Genomic DNA, 20,044 nt, shown 5'->3' with positions numbered 1-20,044 from the left:
AAGTAGCTTGAGTATCCATCCGGGAGCTACAAAGATGTATCATGACTTGAAGAAACTGTTTTGGTGGTCTGGATTGAAGCGTGATGTCGCACAATTTGTTTATGCATGTTTGACTTGTCAGAAATCGAAAGTTGAACATCAGAAGCCTGCTGGTTTGTTGACACCATTAGATGTGCCTGAATGGAAATGGGATAACATCTCCATGGATTTTGTGACTAGTTTACCAAACACTCAAAGAGGGTATGATGTCATTTGGGTTGTTGTCGATAGATTGACGAAGTCGGCACATTTTATTCCGATCAATATCACTTATTCGGTAGCTCAGTTGGCGGAGATTTATATTCATAATATTGTGAAGTTGCATGGTGTCCCGTCGAGTATTGTGTCAGATAGAGATCCGAGGTTCACTTCGAGATTTTGGAAGAGCTTGCAAGAAGCTTTGGGCTCTCAGTTGAAGTTGAGTTCAGCTTATCATCCGCAAACAGATGGTCAGTCGGAAAGGACGATTCAATCATTAGAAGATTTGTTGAGGGTGTGTGTGCTTGATCAAGGTGGAGCTTGGGACAGTCACCTACCATTGATAGAGTTCACGTACAACAATAGTTACCATTCGAGTATTGGTATGGCACCTTTTGAAGCTTTATATGGTCGAAGGTGTAGAACTCCTTTATGTTGGTTTGAGTCGGGTGAAAGTATTGTGTTGGGACCTGAAATAGTTCAGCAGACTACGGAGAAGGTCAAGATGATAAGAGAGCATATGAAAGCATCGCAGAGTCGACAGAAGAGCTATCATGACAAGCGTAGGAAGGACCTTGAATTTCAAGAGGGTGACCATGTGTTCTTGAGAGTCACTCCTATGACCGGTGTGGGTCGTGCATTGAAGTCCAAGAAGTTGACTCCAAAGTTTATTGGTCCTTATCAGATATCTGAGAGAATTGGCACGGTGGCTTATAGAGTTGGTTTGCCACCACATCTTTCGAACTTGCATGATGTGTTTCATGTGTCGCAACTTCGGAAGTATGTAGCGGATCCTTCACATGTTATTCCTAGAGATGATGTGCAAGTTAGAGACAACCTTACGGTGGAGACTTTACCTTTGAGGATTGATGATCGCAAGGTGAAGACGTTGAGAGGCAAGGAGATACCTCTAGTGAGGGTTGTTTGGGGAGGAGCAACTGGTGAAAATCTTACTTGGGAGTTGGAAAGTAAGATGCAGGAGTCATATCCTGAGTTGTTTGCTTGAGGTAATATTTCGAGGACGAAATTCTATAAGTTGGGGAGAGTTGTAACGCCCCATTTTTATTCCATTATTTTTTAGTGGATGTTTGAGTGTTTTATATGATTTTATATGATTTATTTGGTATATGATGTGTTGTGTGTTATTTAAATGAATAATTGTTTTGTTATTTAAAATAATAGGAGAAATAGAAATAGGTAGAATTATTATTTATTTTGGTTAATGGGAATTTAGTAAATAATTATGAGAGTTTAGTGGGAGTTAAATGAAAAGAAAGGAGTTATATTTTTGGGAGTAAAAGAAAGAAAATCAGATAGAAACAGTTTCACGTACAAACAATAGAAAAACTGGTTTTTGGAGAGAAAAAGGAGAAGAACCAAGAGAAAGCTAGGAGAAGAGCTAGGAAGAGAGAATCCAATCGTTTTTGCTGTAGAATTTGCTGAGATAAGGTAAGGGTGGGATTCCTTTCAATAATCATGGTATATAATTTGAAAATTGATGAATTTGTTGTTCTTGGTTTTTAGGGTTTGAGAAGTTATGTTAGATGATGAATTATGATGAAACTTGTTGTTGAATTGCATGTTTCTATGTTGTTTTGGTTGCTAGGTTGTATATGGAACCTATAAACATTGTTCTAAATCATTTTGGGTGATTAGGGGATCAAAAATTGGGTTTTGGAGTGAAAACTGGTCTGTTCTCGTAAATCTGTTCATGTCCCATCGTAGTACGATGCTGGGAAATCGTACTACGATTTTTCCAGCAGCAAACAAGAATTTTTCAGTGTATCCCATCGTAGTACGATGCATTCCATCGTAGTACGATGTAACAGTGACAGCATTCCCCTGTTTCGTGTTCTTGCGTCTTTTTCACCCGTTTCTGTTTTGAATTAGCTTTCGGTGTAAACATGAAAGTTGTAGATAATTAAGTTAGCTTTAAAATGGCCTTGGTTTGGAGTGGAAAAGATTTGTAGATTTTGAGTTATGATAAAAATAGTCCAAGTGGGTCTTTAGCAAAATTTAAGAAAACTTAGCATAACTAATCCCAAGTTAGTCCAAAAACTTATGGTTGGTTTTCCAACTTCAAACTTAAGTGTTAGGGATTTAGTTGAGGTGTTTTATGGATATTTGAATTATGTTCTATTGATCAAAACTTAATTGCTTTTGGGGGGATGTTTTAGATTCTGAGATGAATGTAATTGATTTATATATATATATATATATATGCTATGTTGTTGATTTCCGTTGTTGATGTCGTTGTATCATCTGATGTCAAAGTTGGGGAGTGTGTCATAATTGTTTTAGGCACATATGTTGTTGTTGTAGTCGTTGTTGAAGTTGTATGTTGATATACACAAGTTGAGTCCATTTGCATACTCACATCTGTTGGGGGCTTATGCCCTGGAATGTTCATCATTCAACCCGTTGGGGGCTTATGCCCTGGAATGTTTATCATTCACCTGTTGGGGGCTTATGCCCTGGGATGCTTTAACCATCCAAATCGTTGGGGGCTTATGCCCTGGAATGCTTAGCATTCAACGCGCGTAGATTGGTACCACCTGCATGATGCATTAGTTGTTGTTGTCGTAGCATTGTTGGGTTGTTGTTGTCGTTGTAGCATTGTCGAGTTGTTGTCGTTGTCGCATTGTCGAGTTGTCGGTGTCGTTGTGGATAACGTTGTTGTTGTTGTTGTTGCTGTACCTTGTTGCTGAAAATAATTATGTCGTTGCCTATGTGTTTATTTAAATACATTATTAATGATGCCTGTTGTGATATGCTTTGTTGTTTTCATTAATTTGATGAATTATATATTATTATTATTGGATAAGTTTCTCACCCCTTCTGCGTATATGTTGCCTCGACCGTGGGTAATGTGCAGGTACTGATGACTTGTAGGTTTGGTCGGCTCAAGTGTCTAGGGCTCTGATACATACTAGGATGGGGAAATCGTTGCGAATGTCTTCTCATTTCTTTTATGTATCACATATTTTGGAAAAGACTTGCTATTCGAGTTTATCGTTGTTGAAAATAAAGTTGAATCATGTTGGGGCCTTTGTGCCAAGATTTTCATTGATGTTGAATTTTGGTTGAACTTATATTTTTAAAGAATTATTCCGCTGCAGTTTATTAAGATTCTTTATGTTGGCCTTAAATAAATAGATATTTTCTATTTATGAATTTTTGAAAAGTAGTGTGACACTCCGTTGTGTGATTACTCTGATTATAATAATTAATATTACGTTGTTGGGAGAACGGGGTGTTACAGAAACCACTTCCAAGTGAGCAAGGCATCTATTCAGGAAGCAAGATGCGTTCTCATGTGGAGGCTGTTGGAACATGTAATTTAGTTTTAAGTAGTGGCTTTGTTTTAAGTTTGGAAAAGACCTTTTATGTTCCTAGTTTTTCTAGAAATTTAATTTCCATTTCAAGACTTGTACCTTTGGGATACTCTTTCAATTTTTATGAAACATCTTTCAATTTGTTTTATAAATCTAATTTTGTTGGAAATGGTGTATTATCTGATGGTCTTTTCTCAATTAATTTGCAAAATAATGCCACTAATAATGTTATGCATGTTCACGTTGGAACTAAACGTTGTGTTATAAATGAGGAATCCTCTATTTTGTGGCACCGGAGATTAGGTCATATCTCCATTCAGAGAATCAAAAGACTAGTGGATGATGGAGTACTTGGTACTTTAGATTTCACTGATTTTGAAACTTGTGTAAACTGCATTAAGGGAAAGCAGACAAACAAGTATAAGAAAGGTGCAAAGAGGAGTTCTGAATTATTAGAAATCATACATTCAGATATATGTTGTCCAGATATGGACATACCAGGTCCGAAATACTTTATCTCTTTCATTGATGATTACTCACGATATATGCATGTCTACCTGCTTCATAATAAGTATGAAGCATTGGATGCCTTTAAAGTTTTTAAGGCTGAAGTAGAAAAGCAATGCGAAAAGCAAATTAAGATCGTGAGAACTGATAGAGGTGGAGAATATTATGGTAGATATACTGAGGATGGACAAGCCATGGGTCCATTTGCGAAGTTTCTTCAAGATAATGGGATAGTTGCCCAATATACCATGCCTGGTTCTCCGGACCAGAATGGGGTGTCAGAAAGAATAAACCGAACTTTAATGGACATGGTTAGGAGTATGCGTAGCAACTCCAGACTTCCAAAGTCCTTGTGGACTGAAGCTCTTAAAACGACAGTGTATATATTGAATCGTGTTCCAACCAAGGCTGTCCCAAAGACACCGTTTGAATTATTTAAAGGTTGGAAACTGAGTTTGCGTCATATACGCGTTTGGGGATGCCCGTCTGAAGCAAAAGTTTACAATCCACAAGAAAAGAAACTAGACCCTAGAATTATAAGTGGGTATTTCATTGGATATGCCGAAAATTCTAAAGGGTATATGTTCTATTGTCCATCTCATAGCACTAGGATTGTGGAATCAAGAAATGCAAAGTTTCTTGAAAATGACTTGATTAGTGGGAGCAATCAATTTCAGGACACTGGTACTGATAAAAGTCAAATTGATGTTGAAATTTCCACTTCAAGTGACAGATTGATTGTCATTCAGAGTACCCCTCAAGATCAAATGGGTATTAGACAATCAGTCATTGAAGTTCCACAAGCGGCCGATAATAATCTAGTAAATAAAGATGTTCAAGAATTTCCAGGAATTTTTGAACAAATAGTTGAGCAACATGATCCTCCGGAAAATGTTGAACCAACATTAAGGAAATCTACTAGAGAAAGAAGGTCAGCTATAACTAGTAACTATGTCGTATATTTACAAGAATTGGACTATAATATTGGTGCTGAAAATGATCCTGAAACGTTTTCACAAGCCATGAGTTCTAGAGAGTCAAATTTATGGTATGATGCTATGATAGATGAGATGAATTCAATGACATCTAATGGAGTCTGGGATCTTGTCGAGTTGCCTAATGGTTTAAAAGCCATTGGTTGTAAATGGGTCTTTAAGACAAAGAAAGACTCATTAGGCAACATTGAGAGATATAAAGCTAGACTCGTTGCCAAAGGATTCACTCAAAAGGAAGGAATAGATTACAAGGAGATTTTTTCCCCTGTATCTAAGAAGGATTCTCTTCGCATCATCTTAGCATTAGTTGCTTATTTTGACTTAGAACTACATCAAATGGATGTGAAAACTGCATTTTTGAATGGAAATCTAGAAGAAGAGGTTTACATGAAACAACCAGAAGGATTTTCTTCTAGTGGTGATGAGCATTTGGTATGCAAGCTTAAGAAATCCATTTATGGACTCAAACAAGCTTCCCGTCAATGGTATTTAAAATTTCATGATGTCATCTCTTCCTTTGGATTTGTAGAGAACATTATGGATCAATGTATATACCAGAAGGTCAGTGGGAGTAAAATTTGTTTCCTTATTTTGTATGTGGATGATATTTTACTTGCTACCAATGATAAAGGTTTGCTTTTTGAGGTGAAACAATTTCTCTCTAAGAGTTTTGATATGAAGCATATGGGTGACACTTCTTATGTCATTGGCATTAAGATTCAAAGAGACAGAGTTCATAGAATTCTGGGCTTGTCACAAGAGGCATATATCAATAAGGTCTTAGAGAGGTTTCAGATGAAAGATTGTTCACCAAGTGTAGCACCTATTGTGAAGGGTGATAGGTTCCATTTGGAACAATGCCCGAAGAACGACTTTGAAAGGGAACAAATGCTTAATATTCCATATGCTTCAGCTGTTGGAAGCCTAATGTATGCTCAGGTTTGCACACGGCCTGACATTGCATTTGCTATTGGAATTTTAGGCAGATATCAGAGTAATCCAGGTATGGAACACTGGAAAGCTGCAAAGAAAGTGATGAGGCACCTTAAAGGAACCAAAGACTACATGCTTATGTACAGGCGAACTGAAGATTTAGAGGTCAAAGGTTACTCTGATTCAGACTTTGCTGGTTGCGTTGATTCAAGAAAATCAACATCCGGTTACATTTTTCATGTTAGCCGGCAGGGCTGTTTCTTGGAAAAGCGCAAAGCAAACCTTGATCGCCACTTCCACAATGGAAGCTGAGTTCGTATCTTGTTTTGAGGCTACATCACATGATGTATGGATGAAGAGTTTCATTTCTGGGTTGAAAATTGTGGATTCAATTTCTAGACCACTAAAGATGTATTGTGACAATTCAGCTGCTGTTTTTATGGCTAAGAATAATAAAAGTGGAAGTCGAAGTAAGCATATCGACAATAAGTACTTAGCCATAAGAGAACGCGTTAAAGATCAAACAATTGTTATTGAGCATATTAGCACTGAATTGATGATTGCTGATCTGTTGACTAAAGGCATGCCACTGTCAAAATTTAAGGATCATGTAGAAAGTATGGGACTTGGTTCCAATATCTGATTTTCGTTGTAAGAACGATTTAAGTTTTATGAAACTCTATGTATGATATTTTCTCATATTTGATCTCTAAAGTGTATACATTTGATTTTGAGAAATATCAATTAAGTTTGGAACCAGAATAAACATAAATGATATGAGTTTATTCATTAAGTTATATGATTTGGTTAGAGACATAATACATTGTGATACATAGAAGATAATACTCAATTAAAGAGGACCTGTCACTATGATTCGTGTGGTTTTGTTTCTTATTATTGTAAGTGAAAGAATATGTCGACCAAGTGGGAGAATGTTGGATTTTTCCCTAATTAAGTTATTTATTTATTTAAATAAATAAGTGGTAATTACCCACTAAGTGCACATAGTGGTAATTATCCATTAATCATAAAATGATCTTTATTCTTTCCCTTAAATTCAGTAACTGCCCATTATGAGTGAGTGGGAGCAGTTTTATTTTGCACGTTCAGTAACTTCTTGATGGCAGAAGTTATATAAAGGAGTGCACTTCATTTGTTTTGGTTCCCTAAGTCTAACATCTCTATTCAGAAGACTTACACCATCAAAGTGAGATTGTGGAAGGTTTAGAAGAGCCTCAACTTCTTCAAGCAGGAGCAATGGCTGGAGGTATGCCTTGATCCTAATTTAAGTTTCCGCTGTTTAAATAGTTATTTCTTTTGTTCTTTATGAAATAACTTACAACTTTATCTATTGAATAAAAGGACAATTGAAAAACAAAATCTAAATTAATTGAATAAAAGGACAATTGAAAAACAAAATCTAAATAAAAGGAACGTGCTGCGCGAAGAAATATCCTCTGCATTCTAGAAAGCCTTTGCCCTGATCTGAATCCTAGTTTGTTGTCTATTTCATTAATGTAACTTGCTCTTCATAACTTAAAAGCTTTCTTGTTAAAATCATGTTGCAGTTTCTAGAGATTTATTTATATCATAGGTGGCGTAAACTCTTTTGTTTTTACAAAAGCCTTAAAAAGTACTTTTTACTTTTATGCTTTCAGAAATCGATATCCTCATCTTGAAATAATGTTGCGTAATCTTACGATGCTAAAACACATCTTCATCTGTTTTTTAACACTCCTTGAATAAGCAACATTTTATTAAATTTGTGAATATTACTACAAGGGAAATGCTTTTTATAGCGAAACATTTCCTCCCAAATGCATCACGATTGAGTTGTACTATGTAACTGTATCTTTAGTGGACCCTCTTATTTTCTATCCAACTGCCAAAGGAGTTCTAAGCATGCAACAACTTCGTGAAATTGCTTGCTATAAGTTTTTTGCGAAATAGCACTACTGTTGCTACAAATAACATGACAAGTTACAACTTTATTAAGCACAAATCGTTGATGTAGAGGGTCTAAGAGTTGTAAATTTTATGGTATTGATAAGAAAATAGTCGGCGCGCAAGGTGTGTAAGTGTCGTAAATTTCAAGGTATCAAGTTTGATTTTTATTGATAAATAAATAAAAGAAAAATAACACGGTCAGTCGAATTTCCCCATTAGGTCTTACTTCTTATGCCAAGAACTCCTTTCCATGTTTACCTTCTATATATCCACCAAGTTGATAAACAAGACATGGAAGATGTTTGTGTAAAACTGGCATTGGAAATAAATCCGAGTCTCGAGCATGATGATGATGTATTGCAATATGCATTTATCATAGATATTAAAATAACTTCATCAAAGCAATCAAAACAAGATAAGTTCTAATAATTGCTTTTCTAAATATATATAATAATTTAACAACAACAATTAAATAAATACCAAAACATAAATTCAACTAGAGAGTAGCAATCCTCTCAAAAACAAAAACTAGAGAGTAGAAATCAAATCAACAGCACATTGACATGAAAACAAAATATAAAAACTGAATTTAAAGCCTAAGTGATAAATCAAGCCCACACGAATCATAATTGGAGGATTCTTCTTCCTTAAACTTAGACAGATCAATACTACCCTTGGTAGTAGTAGGATCCTCACTATTTTTATTGTTTATGATTGTGCTTGAACTTGTAGCAACATTTGTAGAAGAATCTCCAAATTTTGTAATAGCACCAATCTTGTTATTCGTACCATCTTCAATCCTTGAAGCAGTTGCACCACCAAACCCTAGAATTCCAGTCCCATTATTACTATTGCTACCCTCCATATTTCTCAAACTAACAAGTGAAGGGTTTAATATATCTTCCAAACATAAAGCACCATTACCATACCCTAAAGGGCCACTAATTCTGCTATGTGTGCCATCTTCAATCCTTGAAGTAGTTGCACCACCAAATCCTAAAATTCCCACCCCACCCCACGATTACTATTACTATTCTCCATGTTTCTCAAACTAACAAGAGAAAGATTTAATATATCTTTCAAATGCAAATCACTATTACTATTATCAAAAAGGCCAAAACCATATGAAGTAATCCTAGGGTTAATATAAGATGGTTTTTGAATCATAGATTCCATTCTAACACCGAGTGCCCCATAATTAGGGGGTGTAAAAAAAGTGTTTGGGTAGCTAAAATAAGGGTTAAGAAGAGGCAGCCCTAAACCTAATTCATACCTTTGTTTAAGTTGCTTTTGTAATGCACGTTCGGCCTTATGTGCGTTTTGGTGTCCACCTAACGCCTGCGAAGTAGAAAATTTTCCCTTGCAAAATAAGCATGAAAAAGTCCTTGAATCCATTTTTGTCTCCTCATTCTTGTTCTCATCTTTCCCTTTATTGTTGTTATTTGGAAAACGAGATGATGAACCAACTTGCAAAGTGCTAAAAGGTTTGTGCTCGGACACCTCGGACATGTGAATCGAATCCTCTTTAGATAGTTTCACAAAATCAACAGGCTTGTTGAAATTAGAGTTTAAAGATGGATCATGTTCGAGCTCTTTCATGTTCACAATTTTTTTTTTTTGTGTGGAAAAAGAAGCTTATAGGAAGGGTTGTGATTTTATGATTTGTGGAAAAGAGAAGCTTATAAGAAGAGTTATTTTTTTTAGAAAATAGTTGAGTTAATGCAAATATCTTCATGAATAAGTAAAAGAGAGATTATCTCAACAAAAAAAATATTTTTTTAGAGAATAAAATGATTAAAATCTTTTTTGAAGATTTATAATATATATTTCTATTTAGAATATTTTTAGGATTTGTTTTATTAATTTAAATACATGTTTTAGAAATATGTTTTGTATTACAAAAGTAAAAGAGATATCTCATGCTTTTGTCAAAAAAAGAAGAAGAGATTTTTTTTTTGACAAGAAAAAAGAAGAAGAGATGTCTCATGCATATTATTTTTGAGAATAAAATGCTTAAAAATATTTTTTGAAGATTGAGATTTATAACATTGAGATTTATAATATATATTTCTATTTAGAATTTTTTTTAGGATTTGTTTTATACTTTAAATATATATTTTAGAAATATGTTTTTTATTACTATTAATTTCGCTCTATATATAGAGACACGAATTAATAAACATTTAGCTATTATTTTTATGGAATAAAGAGCTATTTGTTGATATTTATATTTTAGAAAATGTCATTTTATAACAAAAAACATCATTTCTTTGTTTATAAAAATTATACTAATTTTTTTATATTTTATTGTAAAAAATAATCAAAATTCTCTATTATGAGTACAAAAAATTCAGAAAAATTAAATTTTATTTCTTCGACGTTTTTGGTAAATATGATTTAATTATTATAATTATAGGTGATAGAAAACAATTTTTCTCTTCAAAAAATAACACATTTAACTATTAATTTATTGATTTGGTGTACCAATACACCCAAATTTTTGGGTGTACCATAGAATTTGTCTAATTATAATAGCTAAGATTGAAAATTTGAAAGGATATGAGGAAGGATATCGCACATTCGCACCTATTAATATTGAGCAAGAATATTTTTTTTCCTTCCTAAAATGATTTTAACTTATGATATGAAATGAATATCATAACTTATGTTTTAATTTTTTAAGTGAACTTTTTGCTTCCCGTAAAGAAAATATTTTTTCTCGATAAAAAAAGTAATTTTTTTTTTACCAAATAAAATAGTAAACTACTTTTTTGACCAAGAATATTTTTTCCTTCCTAAAATGATTTTAACTTTGTCTTACTCGGTAAGAAACTTATGTTTTAATTTTTTAAATGAACTTTTTGCTTCCCGAAAAGAAAATATTTTTTCTCAACAAAAAAAGTAAACTTTGTTTTTTGACCGAATAAAAAAGTAGACTACTTTTTTATTTAGATAAAATAAAATGGAACTTTTTTATCTACTGGCTTGCAATTTTCAATTTTGTGCCAGGTTTGTAAAGTATAGGTTTAACAAAATATTCTTATACCAAATAGTGTTTGACTAAGATGGTAAGAGATGAGATTAGTTTATCCTATAGTCCGCAGAAAATATCAGTTTTTTTGTTTTGTTTTTGGAGTGTGAGAATGAATCCTTAATTTCATTAGGCCAAAGACTATGTTTGGTCCTTTAGTCCAGTTTGACAAAATTCTCAAGTTAGTCCTTTAAGTTTAGAAAATTTCAATTAAGTGCTTTTAATTTGACAGAATTCTCAAGTTAATCCTTTAAGTTTCAAAAGTTTTAAATAAGTCATTTTAGTTGATAAACTATTTCACCGTTACCCCTGCTATCAGTTAATACTTAATAATTAACTGATGGTGATGTAGCCGTCAAATTGTTGACTTGAATCAAAATCTGCCTTTTAAAAGCCCCAGGGTGTCAAAACATTACGTTTAATCGTCACAAATGATCATTCTAGCACTATAAATGTCGTTTAATAGTGGTAGAAAGACATTTGTTGTTGTAAATAGTTGTCTTTCTAGCACTATAAATTATCATTTGTGACCATTAAACGTAGAGTTTTGACACCCTCGAGCTTTTAAAAGGCAGAATTTTGATCCAAGTAAACAACTTAACGGCTACATCAACATGAATTAAACGAGACTGGCAGCAAGGGTAACATTGAAATAGTTTATTAACTAAAGCACTTATTTGAAACTTTTGAAACTTAAAGGACTAACTTGATAATTCTGTCAAACTAAAAGTACCAAAATGGTATTTGACCATTTCATTATTACTCTCTAACTCCCTCACCCCCGTATTGTGTTGTCAATATTTTCAAACAAGTCCAATTTTCAAAAATATTACTATTTTTTTGTTGGTGGCGGGGTTTGAACCCCAGACCTTGCATATATTATGCATTGTCCCTACCAACTAAGTTAAGCTCACGAGGACAAAAAATATTACTATATTATTACAAACTAATCTTTCAAAAAAAAATTATTTATGAAGTCATATATGTAGAAGTTGGAGTTCTATTCTCGAATTTCTCATTTATTCACTTTATACTTCACCAATAAAATATACAATATAAGGTCAAATATCTTTCTTATTTTTATGAAAAAGATACCTTTTTATTTTTTGGGTACCTTTTATTTTAATTCTATAAAATTTTATTTATTTTCTTCTTTACATTTAACAAAATAGTTTGACTAAAAACACACTTTTTTTTTCATGAACAAATAATTGAAAAAAATAATATGGGGACTAAATAAGAAATAAAATAGTTAAACTTGTTTTTCTAGTGAAGGATGCTTCTACAAATAAAGTCCAATACATGAGAATGTACTAAAAAACAATATTACTGATCTCTACGGTTTAGACGATGACTCGATTGATGTTGGTTCAACAAAAACAAGAGAAAATTAATGTGTTTTATTCTCATAGAGGGACCACTTATAAAGGTGAAAATTGTATTGATTCTGGAATTGATTCATTTTTAATTGAAGAGACACAATAGTTGGACACATAGAGGTGACACACTCCAATGAAATCAACATCCAAGAACTAAACAAAACACTCAGTTATTTGTCAAAAATGATTAACATGAAAATATTTGTCCCTCGCTCTCCTTGTTAATTTTTTTTTCTTCATCCAGCTAGTTGTTTCTCTTGTTTATATTGTCTTCAAAAATGAATAGAATGTTCCTCAACAGCAAAAAAAAAGGAGTAAAAATGAAAGTGCTTCTCAACAAAAACAAATGACTATGAATGAAACTTTTCATACTTGCATACATGAAAAAGAAAGAAGCAACAATTGTGCTAATTATTGTAAAATGTAGATGATTTCATTCACAAACCTAAAGTAAGGAATCAACTCTTCTGATTTATAAACTAAATACAGGCGGCAAAATTGCGATGAACAACTTCGTAATGGTTTAAAAAAGACAGGAGCTGGAAATACTGGTTAGAACAGTTTTACAGGCGGCAAAATTGCGATGAACAACTTCGTAATGGTTTAAAAAAGACAGGAGCTGGAAATACTGGTTAGAACAGTTTTATGTTAACAATTCCAGTTAATTACAGGCAGAATGTCAGATTGGTATCTGTAGTCCTGTACAATATAAGCTTACAATATTTGGCTTTACATTGCTTGTTTTGCACCCAAAAGGTCAAGTTGGTGCTAAAGAGCTTTTGTTATAGCATGCTTCAGGAAAGCTTCTGCTATAGCACATTAAGGGCGAGATTGCAGACAACCTTACATTACTCGTTGTCGTTTCTAATGCTTTCTATCGATTGATTTGCAGCAATTGGTTTGAAAGTCCTTTGTATCCCAATTGCATTTCCTTGGTACAACATAGCTTCCCGAATAAATTTCTTCTTCCTAATCTTCTTAATCTTCCTCAGCAGTCGAGGGTCAGACTTTTTTAGTTTTTCCAATTTCTCTTTCCTTCCATCGACATCAGCTTGCATGACTTTACTTCTCTTATCATCAGGCAATAAAGCCAGTCTGGAAAATTTCTTGGGACTCACAACTTTTAGTTTCTCAGTAATTTCATTGAACGCCGGAACAAGGCCACGCCTTATAAAGCATCCATTGATAAGCTGCATTGAGTTTAATTCGGGAAGATTTGGGGAATCTTTTAACTCAAGATCTAAGCAAAATGAGGAGTCTTTTAGCCACATCCTGAGGGAGTGAGCCTTAGCTACAAGGACGCCGTGCCGTGTCTTACAAGGAAGAAAAGGCGATCCCATTTCCCAAAGGAATGCCTTTAATGTGCTATCAAGCGATACCATGTTATATTCTGCTGTTCCTGTTATAAGTACAACTGATTTCGGTGATTCTGGATAGCCCTGCAATGAGGCATCCTGCCATGACATTGAAGTCCAAATGTTAAGGTCGAACGTAGACAGGCTGGAGCAAATTAAATAATGAAGCTTAGGTGAAAGCTAGGCTCATGCAAAAACTCAGAATTTGACGTGTTATCACCATGAAAATAACATATTTATGAGCATGTATAGTCATAACCCTTGGACGTTAGAAGTTAGAAGCAATAATTGATAGACAAAGGGAAAGAGAATTTACCTGCATATGGTCAAGCCACAATGTAAGACCAACAAGAGCTGAGCCAGCAGATAGCTTTCTAAAATCGGCACCCCAGTCCTTCTGAGCAACTCTGCAATTGATAGATACAAGTAATAAGTAAGCTAACCGAGGCTGATAGAATCCGTGAAATCTAAGAGGAAATATGTGTATTATTAAATGGTAAAAAGATGAGCTCAGATGCTCTATAATGGTAGAATAACAAATGAAAGAGATAAACCATAGTTCAAGACCAAAGTAGTATAAATTGTGTCTCAGCAGTAGTTTACAACTTCAATAAAAGTATATCTCTGTTAAGAACTACGAAGAAGAAGCTATAATGCTTACCTAAATATATCATGGCGATAAATGCTTCTTTTGATTGCTAATTGGAAAACCCATGATGCAGTAGCTCGGAGTTCAAATGCCCACAAGAGATCCACCAAAGCATTAACAAAGTTAAAAGCTGCGTTATCTTCCACGTGTTCTAGTTTCCCCAGACATTGGTCAACCTCAGAAACCAGCGACTCAGATTTTTCTCTTAGAAGCCTATATAACAATTAGTCTAATAAATTAACTAGAGAAATATGACGGACCAAAAATATTTTGCTTCCTCTCAACAACTTAACAAAAAACTAATCGTTTTGCATAAAAAAAACTAACATACCTAATTGGGAGATCAAATCCAACGCCTTGGAGTGCATTTAAAAGGTTGATGGCGTCATTTACTTCATCAGACAAGCTTGCAGCTCTGATAAAGCATGTCCATATTCGATGGTCTGGTTCTATGGCTGCTTCCTTCATCTCTGTGAGCTTTTCAATCCCAGCTTTCACATCTCCTTTTTTGAGATATGCGTCAATTACAGAGCTATAAGGTAAGGTATCCAGAACTGCTCCCATTGTTCTCAAGTTTTTAAGGACTCTGTCAGCTTCTTCAGGCTGCCCGGATTTCCCATATGAAACCATTAGCAAATGCATGGTGGCAGTATTGGGCTCTATCCCTGCTCCTTTCATAATTTCTAGTAGATTTTCAGCTTTCTGATGATCCCCAGAAGTTCTATACATTTTCATCATTAAATGATAAAAGGAGCGATCAAGTTTATAACCATTGGATCTAAGCTCTTCAAAAAGTTCCTCAGCCTGGTCATACAGTTGTTGTTTACTAAATGCTGCAATCATACTTCTGTATGTGTCTCGCTTAGGTTCCAAACCAAGACTTTTCATTTTATGCATCAGCGACAAACCTTCTTCTGGTCTATGGTCTCTGCAGTACATTGTAATAAGTGTATTGTAAGTTTCTTCGTCTGGTGTAAGACCAGCATCTTGTATCATCTGATAGATGACACCCATGTTTTGAAATTCTTCAATACTTGAATATAGTTTAAGTACAGAATTAAAAATTTGAAGATCGGGCTTAAACCCTGCCTCTCCCATCTCACTCAACATGACTCTTACATCCCTTACTCTTTTGAATCTGCACAGCAATCCAATCATAAGTCTGTAAAGATGCATGGTGGGAAAATAACCAGCAGCTTTCATTCCATAGTATACTTTCTGCACCTCAAATAAGTTCCCTGCTTGAGCAAATGCTTCAAGCATCAAAAGAATAGAACTTTTACTTATCTTCAAGTCCATGTCTTGCAACTCCTGAATTACAACATAAAGCTCACTCAGTCTCCCGTCAACAATTAAAGCTTGTAAGAGACCATTTACAGATTCTACAGTCGGGGAAGGGCCTTCTCTCATCATTGTATTAAAAATAGCTCTAGCTCGTTCGTAGCAACCGCTGAATGCATAAGCATGTATTAAAGCATTCCAGACCTTTCTGTCCATTTTGGAACATCTTTGCCTAAGATTCTCCACTATACTTTCTGCACTTTGCCACATCTTTAATTTGCCATACGTTTCAATGATATCAATAATATGAACAGTTACATTATCCAGTATAATGTCATTTTTCTCAGCATGATACAACAAATGCTGTGCTGTCTCAGGGAAGCCTATTCTACAGTAGACAGACACCATACTTTGGTACAGACATTCAGATGGCTCAACACCGTTGAATCTCATGTCAGAGAAAAGCTGAGAAGCGATGTCAAATTGTTCACTCTGCGTGCATTCCTGAATAAGTGATTCATACATAGTACAGCTCCTAAAAGTACCAAGTCCTCCTCTACTTCTGTATTCTTCCAAGGCTACATCTAACTTTCCAGCTTTGCAAAGTATAATGATGAGTGCTTCTGTGATCATTTGAATGTCATCGGGAGCGTGTTCTCTAAAGAATTCAACAAGTTCGCATGCTTCTGAATATCTAGCAGATGAGCTATATGAGCTCATAATGGATAAAAAAATCTCACGATCCAATTCATAGCCATTGGTGATGGCAACTTTCAACATTTTAGCACCATGATCATAACATCCCCCCTTAACAAGAACCGATGAAATATCATGTGGATTCATACCACTGAGTTCTTTCGTATCTTGAACAACTCTTTCAATAACATCCCCCATGTTTTCTCTCACAAGCGCAGGTAGCATGACCTCATAAAGACCAGTATCTGGTGTAAAGCCTGCTTCAATCATTTCCTGATACAACACCATAGCCTTTTTAATCTCGTTGGATCTCAAAAAGAAATCCAACATAACTGAGTATGCTAGATGATCAGCTTTGATCCCTGACTCACGCATGCGATTAAATGTCTCTTCAGCCTCTACTCGCCTCCCAACCTTCGCATAAGCACAAATTAAAGCACTGTATGTGTGCAAAGTGGGCTTAACACCTGCATCCAACATTTCCGACATCACTTTTGAAGCTTCCTCAATCTTACTTGCTTTCCCAAGCAAATCTATCAAAACAGTATACGTAACCGCATCAGGGTTCCTGCCAGATGACTTCATGTCTCTGTAAAGCCGCAATGCCTCATCATGTCGGCCATGCTTTCCATACATGTGTATGATAGTGTTGTATGTCATCTCATCCTTGCCAAATCCCATTTTCACCATTTCTTCAGAAATATCCCTTACCTTTTCCGTATTTCCTTCTTTCGAAAAAGCATACAACAAAGAGTTATATGTGACAGCATCAGGTGAAAATCCATTAGACTTCAATTTTTCAAAAAGATGCTCAGCTTTCAAAGCAAACCCACATCTACCATAAACCGAAATCATAGCATTGTACGTCCAAAGATCCGGTTGACAACGGTTACTCTCCATGTGACTAAAAACACCAATTGCTTCCTTCAAATTAGACTCTCTAGAACAAGCACTTATAAGAGTATTATAAGTTATTATATCCGGTCTAAGACCAAACTTCCCTACTTCATCCAAAAGCTCAATAGCTAAACCAGACACCATAGCACAAGACTTCACTTTCGCATTAATCAAAGTATTAAAACTAACAATATCAGGCTCACACCCTCTTTCACGCATTAAATTAAACATCTCATTTACCTTCTCAAAGTTACCATTCCTCGCATAAACACCCATCATAGCATTATATACTTGAACAGTATCTTCTATAACCGACTCAGCCTTCGTGAAAATCTCAACCGCAATTCCCTCTTGATTCGCCTTTCCAAGCACACCTAAAATAGTGGCAATCATCCTTGCATTAGGTGCATACCATTGCTGCATATTCAAACACTCATAAAGCTCGAGTGCGCGCTGCCAACTACTTTGACCAACTGATTTCACCACAAAACAAAAATCAGTTGGTGTGAACAAAACTCTATGTTCTTCCAACACATCACCAACAAACTCATCACATTTCAAACTCAAAATCCTATCAGTTAAAAACTTCACCCTTTCCCTCCAATTCATCTCTTTTTTCAAAGCCAATTTGTTCATCCTTCTCACCTTCATTTTGCTACCACGGTTCCCCTTAATTTCGCGTGTTTCTTCTTCATCTTCTTGTTGTTCTTCCCCTTTGTGGGTTTCATCTGGGGTGTCCAAAGTTTGAGTCTTTTTGGCAAAAACATCGTTTTGAGGCAAAAGGGTGTCTGTGGAAGGGTACATATCAGTGAGTTTTGAATCGGGCCATCGAATTGAAGGTGATGCTCTGTTATAGGTGAATTTAACAACAGTGACGGTTTTATTGTTGTCATTGTTGTTGAGTTGTTGTGGAGAGGAATTTGATGTATCTTGATGAGTTGAAGAGGAAATTGAAGATGAAACAGTGATTTTAATGGAGTGTCTCTTAGAAATTGAAAGGGAGGAGGGGGGTGTGGGTGTGAATATGGGGGTAAGAGTTAGTATTCCTGGTGAGGAGATAGACATAGACATGGTTGGTGTTTGGATTTGGTGTATCCTCTTACGTTCATGTTTGGCTACGACAACAAATTAGATTTTGTGTGTGTTAAAAGGGTTTGGTTTTAGATTGTTGAAAGAGAGAAGAAAATGTTTGTGAAATGAGAGGATGGATAAAATTACAAACTCACTTCATCTTCAGTTCACAACTAGAGATATTTTGTTGCTGGGCGGGGTTCACTTCAATCTAGTTATAAAAACTACTCCCTCCATCCTATATGTAAATCCCTTTGCTTTTTTCACATTTCTTAAGAAAAGTTGTTAGTGTAATTAATGTGTCTATTTTATGGATTAATATTACTAAATTGTCCTTTGTTTGTATGTGTATTAAATTTTACTTTTCATATTTCAAAACAAATTAGTAGTATTAATTAGGGGTATGTTTAGGAAAAAAATAAATAAATGCATCTAGTAATTTGAAAAGGAGTTTACATTCAAGGATAAAAATAAAGTCAAATGGATGTTTAGATATAGGGACGGAGGGAGTAATATCATACTTTGGACAAAAAAAAAGCTTAATAGTTGCGATTTTAGCCTCCTAACAAAATAAATTACAATCCAGCCCCCTAAGTACCGTCCATTTTGCAGTTTTGTCCCCAGACCAATTTTAACCAAGTCAATGCTGACGTGGACGCCACATATGTAATTTTTTTATTTTTATTTTATTTAATATTTTTTATTTTATTTATAATTAAAAAAATTACATATGTGGCGTCTACATCAGCATTGACTTTGTCAAAATTGGTCTGGGTCAAAACTGCAAAAGGGGCAGTACTTAAGGGGTTGAATTGTATTTTATTTTCTTAGAGGGTCAAAATTGCAACTTCATGATACTTAGGGGGCCAAAAAAAATTGACATGGTTCAATCAATGGTTTATTGTGAATATGTATTTTATTTGGTTACGTTATTGTGATTATGAATATTAAATTGTGTCATAGATATTGTGATTATGAATATTAAATTGTGTCATAGCTCCTCTCAAAAATAAAATAAAATAAGGGAAATACTAACTAGTGCCCTTAGGGTATTAGTTAAGAAAATTAATATAGAAATGATGAATTGGAAATTGGTGAAAAGTTGAATGTGTTAACTTTATGAAAGTAAAAAAGTTATGTTTTTAATGAATTTTTTTTAATTTTGACATCCTTAACCATTGCCTTTAGGGCACTCGTTAACAAAACCCATAAAACAAATAAGTGCAAATTGGATAATCTTTTTCTCTTTTCTCTCATTCCCTCTTTTAACACTATATCTCTCTTAATTGTACTCTCTCTTTCTCTTGATTATACTTCTCTTTTTTAATGAAGAGAGAAAGTGAGATTTGAGAGAAGAAAGAGAGAGAAGGAAAGAATAGAGAAGATGATCCATATCCAAAAAAGTGTCATAGCTAGTTAACAATCTACTCAACACAATTTTTTGGTATTAATCATCTGAATCAATAAGAAAATGAACACTGATAATTTGGAGTTCGATCGGATGGTAAGTAAAGTCTAATAAATGATTGTTTCGCTCAGGAATCGAACTCAAGTTTTTCTGAATAATTCGTCATTGATAAATCTCGTTAACCATTTGAGTTTAATTGCTTGATTTTTTTTGAAGAAATTTATATTCAACACAATTTCCAATGTTGTTAACTGCGAGTTTCTAAATTTATTTGAATACAAATTGTGATTTAATGAATATCTTTTTTTAGAGTGCGAGCGATT

At 34.5% G+C, this 20,044-nt stretch overlaps 1 protein-coding gene, 1 long non-coding RNA gene and 1 pseudogene across 2 annotated transcripts; 1 reads left to right on the top strand and 2 right to left on the bottom strand.

Annotated features, from left to right (window-relative positions):
* The first annotated feature begins 1,565 nt into the window (after positions 1–1,565).
* On the top strand, positions 1,566–3,314 carry LOC146919086 (uncharacterized). The gene is made up of 2 exons (XR_015010657.1): positions 1,566–1,686; positions 3,113–3,314. It is a non-coding gene; the product is annotated as an uncharacterized LOC146919086 (long non-coding RNA).
* A 5,152-nt stretch (positions 3,315–8,466) lies between these two features.
* LOC146919085 (uncharacterized) lies at positions 8,467–9,553 on the bottom strand (annotated as a pseudogene).
* A 3,431-nt stretch (positions 9,554–12,984) lies between these two features.
* On the bottom strand, positions 12,985–18,526 carry EMB1270 (Pentatricopeptide repeat (PPR) superfamily protein). Its single transcript, XM_085712339.1, has 4 exons — positions 14,700–18,526; positions 14,381–14,581; positions 14,036–14,126; positions 12,985–13,818 (listed from the first exon to the last, which is right to left on the bottom strand). Exons 1-4 carry the CDS (start codon positions 18,311–18,313, stop codon positions 13,213–13,215), a joined length of 4,512 nt encoding a protein of 1,503 aa, XP_085568465.1. The 5' UTR covers positions 18,314–18,526; the 3' UTR covers positions 12,985–13,212.
* Between the last annotated feature and the right edge of the window lie 1,518 nt (positions 18,527–20,044).

This window comes from Medicago sativa, chromosome 5 (genome assembly GCF_051527215.1).
Source record: "Medicago sativa cultivar Bolivia chromosome 5, Bolivia_mono, whole genome shotgun sequence".
Taxonomy (NCBI): domain Eukaryota; kingdom Viridiplantae; phylum Streptophyta; class Magnoliopsida; order Fabales; family Fabaceae; genus Medicago; species Medicago sativa.
The sequence above is the reverse complement of the archived record's forward strand: the minus strand, read 5'-3'. Positions and strand labels throughout refer to the sequence as shown.

Bases quoted from the DNA above. Each gene is read 5' to 3' on its own strand.
- EMB1270 (XM_085712339.1), bottom strand. From the start codon at position 18,313: ATGTCTATGTCTATCTCCTCACCAGGAATACTAACTCTTACCCCCATA. The intron at 14,127-14,380 runs GTAAGCATTATA...TATCAATTGCAG, and splicing joins TATCGCCATGATATATTTAG to AGTTGCTCAGAAGGACTGGG. The intron at 13,819-14,035 runs GTAAATTCTCTT...ATGTCATGGCAG, and splicing joins TGTGGCTTGACCATATGCAG to GATGCCTCATTGCAGGGCTA.